Below are 6,724 nucleotides of genomic sequence, written 5' to 3' on the forward strand. Positions count from 1 at the left end.
TGTATTTAGACAGCTTGAGAATATATCTTCTTTACTGATAAACGAAAAAAAAATACATATATAAGGATTTTAAATATTTATTTTTAATACTAATATATTGACTAGATATAAATGACTCTTAATTTAAATTTGGTTTTTCAGCGCAAATTTGTTAAAAAAAATCGTAACTTAAAAATTCGAAGAAGTTATTGAAGACGTCCTTTCTGCGATATTTCTTCAATCTCTTTGAATTCAAGTTTTGATTATATTTCTTTTTTTCTTAAAAACGTGTGATTTTGCTGTTATCTGGTGTACCTGGCAATGAGGATTGTGACGAATGGGGGCTGCCAGGTTGTGGACGTGGTGGTGGCCTCTGTGGATTTATGTTTGCATTAGCCTGACGTAAATTGGCAAAAAATTGTTGGCGACGTGGTCCTCCACCACGTAATGGAAGAGTTGGTATTTCGCTTGGCGATTGATGAATTTCTTCTTGAGAACAATTTCGCATGGCTGGATTAACGCATTCGTAAACACTCTGTGGAATAGACAAAATAAAATATAAATTTTTTTTTTAATAGAAATTGTTGAATATAAATCAATTACTAATAATAATAATTAGAAAAATAAAGTTTCACTTTACTTTGAGAAGAAAAAAGAAATTCATATATAACGCATGAGAAATAATTATTTTATTTCGTTTAAATTAATGTTTATATAGAAATATAATTTCAATAAGTGTTAATTTAATAATTTAAATTAATAAGTGTTAATAATTTCAATATATATATAACATTTCTTATTATATGTATTTTAAAATGATAGGATCATGAAAATAAAAGTATAATAATTTTTAAATATATCGTCTTTATATTCTTTTATACTTTTTAGTTTAGATAATTCAACATAAAAATTATTTAAAACATTAAAAAATTATTAAAAACAATTGCTAGCGCTAATTAATTTTATCACACTTCTAGAACTTACCTGCTCTGATGAATATTGGTTATTTTGCGCAAAAGCCAGCGATGTGAGTGAGGGTAGGGCCTGTGCTATATCCGAACGTTCAATACCACGTACTATTAGAAATGTTCTTGGTATTAGCACGCCTACCAATATAGCCCAGCCAGTTGCTTGTAGTCCTAACGGTATAGCAGCATCTCGCAATTCATCACCGAACAAAGCCATAGTTATCCAAATTATCCATATAATGAAGACAAGTACAGCGCCAATAACAATTAAAATTCCTTCTCTATAATTTCGTTGGGATCGATATATGAAAGGCACTAAACCTACTACACATAGCAGTAGTATTAAATCGTATGCCATTAGCGCCCAAAGCCAGTGGCCATAATACATGTTTTCGCAGGATACACTTTCTGAAGCAACTTGCATCACAACCAGCAATTGTATGGACATTCCAAGTTGTACGAATATGCTAAAAATGCATATAACCGCCTGTATGTACCCATTTACGTGGGACAAAAAGCCACCTTCAGACCCAATGGAGGCTAACATAACTGCTCGACACAACAACAGCGAGAAAGCGAAGCAGTACACAAGCGTCATTAAGAATACTCGTACAGCACAGAGCGTATTTAATGTACTCGCATCTTCAAAGGTGATATGGGAATTGGGATGTTCACCCACATACTCCATAGAGAATGGAATAAATGAAGTAAATAGTAGTATAAGTGAGAGTAATAATAATATCGAAGTAACTGGATTTCCTTCGAATACATCGCCCAATGAAATTCGCACTACAATGAATACCAAAATTGCTAACGTAATGATAACACCTAATATTGCCGCTGTCATGCCTGTGGCGACCCAAGTATCGAGCTTCAAACGCCAAAACATAACCGATTCACCATCAAATAAAAATGGATAACGTGTATTGTCTCCTGTGCTATATTGGCAATTAAAAACTTGTCCAAATTTGGTTTTCAGCTCAACACTGGTGTGATTTTCACGGTTGTAATGATAGTAGGTGGTAACATTGCTAACAAAATTCTGAGCAGCAATTTCAAGCAACTCCATTTGGTTCTCAGCAGAATTACTATCTATCTTCTTCTTTTGAAACATCTGAAAGTTCATTAATGATGCCAATTTACGCATGCGCAACAAATCCAACACTTCTGCTAGTTCAAGCTGTCTACGCTGGTCAGGAGCTTGCCAGTCTTCTATGAACTTTAGAAAGTCAAGGCAAGTATTAAAAATGATGGTATCGTGTTCACGCTTGCAACTCTTGATAAGAGAACCTTTTAACCACCGCATGAGATCAAGTAGCGGGTTCGCTAGTGCTAAAACACGCGAAGGTAATACAGTTTTGCCTATCAGCGCCTCATCCAGAGTGAGTTCTGTCACATTTTGATCAATAACACGCAGATCAATCTCATTCTCCATCAACACAAAGGATTTATTTGGTAAGTCTAGAAAACAATAAACGTAACATTAAAAGATTTGAAGATACCATTTTACTCGTATGTAGAAGTTACCTGTGATAAAATCACGATCAGTTCGCTCAGTAGGCACTGCAAAAACGGTACCATTCTCTTTGAAATTATTAGCCATTTTATTACCGAATAAAATGTAAATATTGTATTCGCTTTTGAAGTGCATTAGACACATGTGCTCGTGGCGCACAGCTTCCATGAAGTCATTGTAGATCTCCAAATTTTCTGTCACTATTTCAACAGATGCAATTTTTTCACCCCACGGCATTTGATATAGTAAATGAGCAACTCTGGGAAATAGAAACGCCCTTGTTTTCGGAATAGGCCAGATATTGTATTCTAAAACTTTAATTGTATCTTCCATACTTTTGTAAAGGTCAAAGTCTATAAAGATGCCTATTGCATGTCGAACACATTGCTGCAAATATTCTACTTCCTGTATCAGCAGATTCTCGGCCAGACTTTCAGATTGTACATAAATGGCACGCATACCTAGATAATTCAAATATTTATCATCATTATGTTATTTTATATTTCACTATCGGGTATTTACCGATTTCGAAATCTGCTTCGATTATATTGGCCTGGTTTATGCGATTCATAACAAACAATGCTGAGATGGTGTCTGTCGTCAGTACACTTACTAACACGTCTCGTTCTATCACATCAACGAAATCCTCTTCATAAATGACATTGGTACTATCTTCCGCAGAATTGTATATTGTAGCTTTGATACCATTGAGGCAAATATCGGGTACACCATTGGTTGTAGTGGAACTGCTACTGCCATCAGAGTCTGTTGTGGATGTAGAAAGTACGGTTGTGGAAGACGGTTCTGTTGTAGTTGTTGTTGTACTAGTTGAGGTTATAATTGAAGGTCTTGGTTTTGTTATTTTGGGCAGATTTGGTTTTTTCGTCGGTGGATTATCGGCTATGGAGGAAGCTATCAAACAGCATAGCAGACAAAGGAGCCACAGTATTGCTTAAAAGTATATAAAGAGTTATATAAATTTTACGTACATACTAATTTTATTTTTATATGATATTATTAAATATATTTTTTTATAAAGTCAGAGACATTCAAATTGTTTTCTCATTTTGCTAATTTTCTTAATGGAATATGATGATAAGTGTTCGATGAAGACGTATAAAAATCAACAGATGCAGACGACATATATATTATAATACAATAATTGCCATCTCTAACAAAGATTTCATAAATATAGAAGTAGTAGCAAAAAACAAAACTTATTATCATTGTAATTGTTAAATCATCATTGTAATTGAATATCATGTAATTGAAATTCGGATATACAATACCTTGGAATCCACATCAAAACGTAAAACATTATAATTTCCATATATAAGTACTATTTCACTTTATACAAAGACATTTTTTTCTGATATATATGTCTCGATGATACACTTGGACATTAAGAACTAAACAGCGATATAACCATTAACTAGAGAGATTTTATCGGCAACCCAACGTAATGACGATTATAAAAACAAATGAACTAAGATACACAAGAAAACTAATTGACTTCATGAAATCTTCTCCTAAATATGTTGTAGGAAGCCTAAGCCTATAATACTAAAAGAATCAAGATAAACAGGATTGACCAAGATGTAGTTAACAGAGCTAGAACTAAGACGTTGTAAAACGTAAGCTTGTGGTAGTGATGGTTGAGCGTGAAAGCTGCATAAAGAAGAGTCTCGAATGGGATTACCTTATTAAAAATACTTGTGGCAAAAAAAATAAAGGTATTTCAAATAGAATTTTTATCTTAAAAAGTCAGAAGCATAATATAATCTGATTTCTTAGCCACAAAGATATAAACTGTAATGAAGATATGAAACCTAAATATAATAATTAAACAAAGATATAGAGCATTCTCTAAGATAAAAGTTAGACTAGAAATAAAAGAGAGAGTATGAAAAAATATTGATATACTAACCCCAATGTAACATTACATAAAGCAAAACTCTTAACAGTTATATTCTGGGAAAATATATTTAAAGAACCTGGCGTTTATAGGTCGTTTATATATAGAATATTATAAATACATTTTTTTAAAGAAAACTAAACTTTTCTAAAATTAGATAGCTCGTGTTCATCTGAATAATGTTAGTAATAAAGAAATGAATAGAAACGCTAATAAGAACCCTTGTCATAATATAAAAAAAGTTCATTTTTATGCAAACTAAGTGAGCATTCATCTGTAGACGTTTTGAGATAGAAGAAAAATTTTAGTGTATAGAAGAGAAATACACACAAGTAATTCGGTTTTCATTTAAAATTCTTTCAATCGCGCTTTATTCTTTATCAAGATTAACTTAAATTGAACATATATGTTCTACAATTTATAAATATATATTATTAAAATAAATTTGATTTATTAATTACATTATACATTTTTTTGATATGCTTCCTAGTATTATTATATTATTATACTATTCTACTATTCACTGAATCCTTAACTTATAGCATCCTAAAACATGTTAAGGTTTATAAGTAATTGGTCAACAAGTTTTAAAACTATTACTTTTATTTAATAATGTTCTAACAGAATTTATAAAAATTATTGAAACGGTAAAGTGTTGTCTGCAAGAATTTTACTACGTATATACCAACTTTTCTAATATTCAAGACATCTAAAAATTCTAGGTATATTGTCAGATGATCAGGCAGATACAGAAATATTTTTATATTCAGAAATTTGACACAAAATGGGAAGCTTGTGCTTTCTTGAATAGGAAAAAAAATGTAGCAATCTTATTGAGACACCCAGATAGAGAATATAGACTCTATAGAAAATATAGAGTGTTGCTATTAATTTATAGCGTACTCGTTAAGCAAAAGATATTCAAAAGTATCTTTTGTGTTTTTTAAGCCATATTTAGTTTATCTTACATATTTAGTGTTTTTTGAAGAAGCTGTGTGTGTGTGTGTGTGTGACTAGAGAAATATATTTTCCTATCTAAACTTGATTATTTATAGCAATATTCAAGGTACTTATTATTTTCAGATATATGCAACAGTTTTCAATATAAATGACTATAAACTAAATGTTTTGTGTTATGAATTTGTATTCATAAATCATAAGATGAAGATTTTAATATATATTATTTCAAAGTGTCTCAATCGCTACTCGGCGTCATTGGTATCATCTGTCCGTAAAATATTGCATTATTGCCTTTAATAATTTTACTCGTTCATTAAAAAATATAGTTCTTGCAAAACAAGTTGACTATATCTTTTGGTCCGTATTACATTCTGAGTTAAAGTACACTGCTCTGTCATACATATAAAAATCAATGAGGTCAATTTTCTTTGACCCATTCTCAATTTTAAAGCCGATGAGTGATTGACAAAAGTGCTTTTATTGGTAAATTCCTGATTCATAGTTTCTTCTATTATAGAAAGGAGTATAGTATCTTTCATTAGAAATAATCCTACTAACCTTCTAAGTAAATTATTTTCAAATTTTTATTATGCTTATGATTCATTCAAGCTTCTATAGCTATGTACTTGTTTCATATATGACTAATAGTCACATCGTTTGTTAGGCAAATTCGTTAGAATTAGTAAAGAAGAATGTTAATTGGAATTTTACAAAATAATTGGATATTATCCAAAATTTAATCAAACCTCTGATTAAACTTACCACTTAACTGCTTGAAACTCAACATTCTGAATTTCCAACTCATGTTGAATTCCGTGAAATGTTGCCACTTTTTTCAATCGTTGCTCCAATTTGTTGCTTTACTTCACTTTTTAGGGTTTGAGAATTTTTTTTTTTATTGTTAACGTTAAAGTGTGTTAGGCACAATTTTATTTTATTTTGTTTTATTTTTTTTTAGAAAATATACATCTATTTTCAATATTTAGATACAGCCATATATATTTCAGAAAGAAAATAACTGTTTATTTGCACATTATGGTATTTTTTCCACCAGTTTTTTTTATTTATTTTTAAGTAGATTTAAATTTTTACTTTCGTATTGTTCAAGTGTTGCATTCTAATCGCATTAAAGAACATAACAGTCACATATAATTTATTTACATAGAACTGTTAAATAAGAAGTCTATGATAAATACTCCAAATAGAAATACAAATGAATCTATATAAGATTTTACGAGTATATCACTTATTTCACTGATTTATGCATGTGGTTTCTTATAAGGAAACTCATAAACATTGGGTATTTGTTTCAACTTAGAGATATATTATTATCTCATCTATGTTTCACATCATATGCTGTGACATTAAATCACTAGCGTTTTGTGA

The 6,724-nt window shown here is 30.6% G+C and overlaps 1 protein-coding gene across 1 annotated transcript; it reads right to left on the bottom strand.

Annotated features, from left to right (window-relative positions):
- Positions 1–111: 111 nt before the first annotated feature.
- Positions 112–6,264, bottom strand: LOC119686087 (protein bride of sevenless-like). Its single transcript, XM_038100551.1, has 5 exons — positions 6,101–6,264; positions 2,986–3,414; positions 2,475–2,924; positions 964–2,408; positions 112–514 (listed from the first exon to the last, which is right to left on the bottom strand). The coding sequence occupies exons 1-5, from the start codon at positions 6,141–6,143 to the stop codon at positions 260–262; spliced, it is 2,622 nt and encodes an 873-aa protein (XP_037956479.1). The 5' UTR covers positions 6,144–6,264; the 3' UTR covers positions 112–259.
- Positions 6,265–6,724: the final 460 nt, after the last annotated feature.

Source organism: Teleopsis dalmanni, chromosome 2 (genome assembly GCF_002237135.1).
Source record: "Teleopsis dalmanni isolate 2A chromosome 2, ASM223713v2, whole genome shotgun sequence".
Classification (NCBI taxonomy): domain Eukaryota; kingdom Metazoa; phylum Arthropoda; class Insecta; order Diptera; family Diopsidae; genus Teleopsis; species Teleopsis dalmanni.

Excerpts from the sequence above, each read along its gene's own strand:
- LOC119686087 (XM_038100551.1), bottom strand. The coding sequence starts at position 6,143 with ATGAGTTGGAAATTCAGAATGTTGAGTTTCAAGCAGTTAAGTG. Across the intron at positions 3,415-6,100 it reads GAGTTTCAAGCAGTTAAGTG|CAATACTGTGGCTCCTTTGT; the intron begins GTAAGTTTAATC and ends TATACTTTTAAG. Across the intron at positions 2,409-2,474 it reads TGATCGTGATTTTATCACAG|ACTTACCAAATAAATCCTTT; the intron begins GTAACTTCTACA and ends ATTGTTTTCTAG.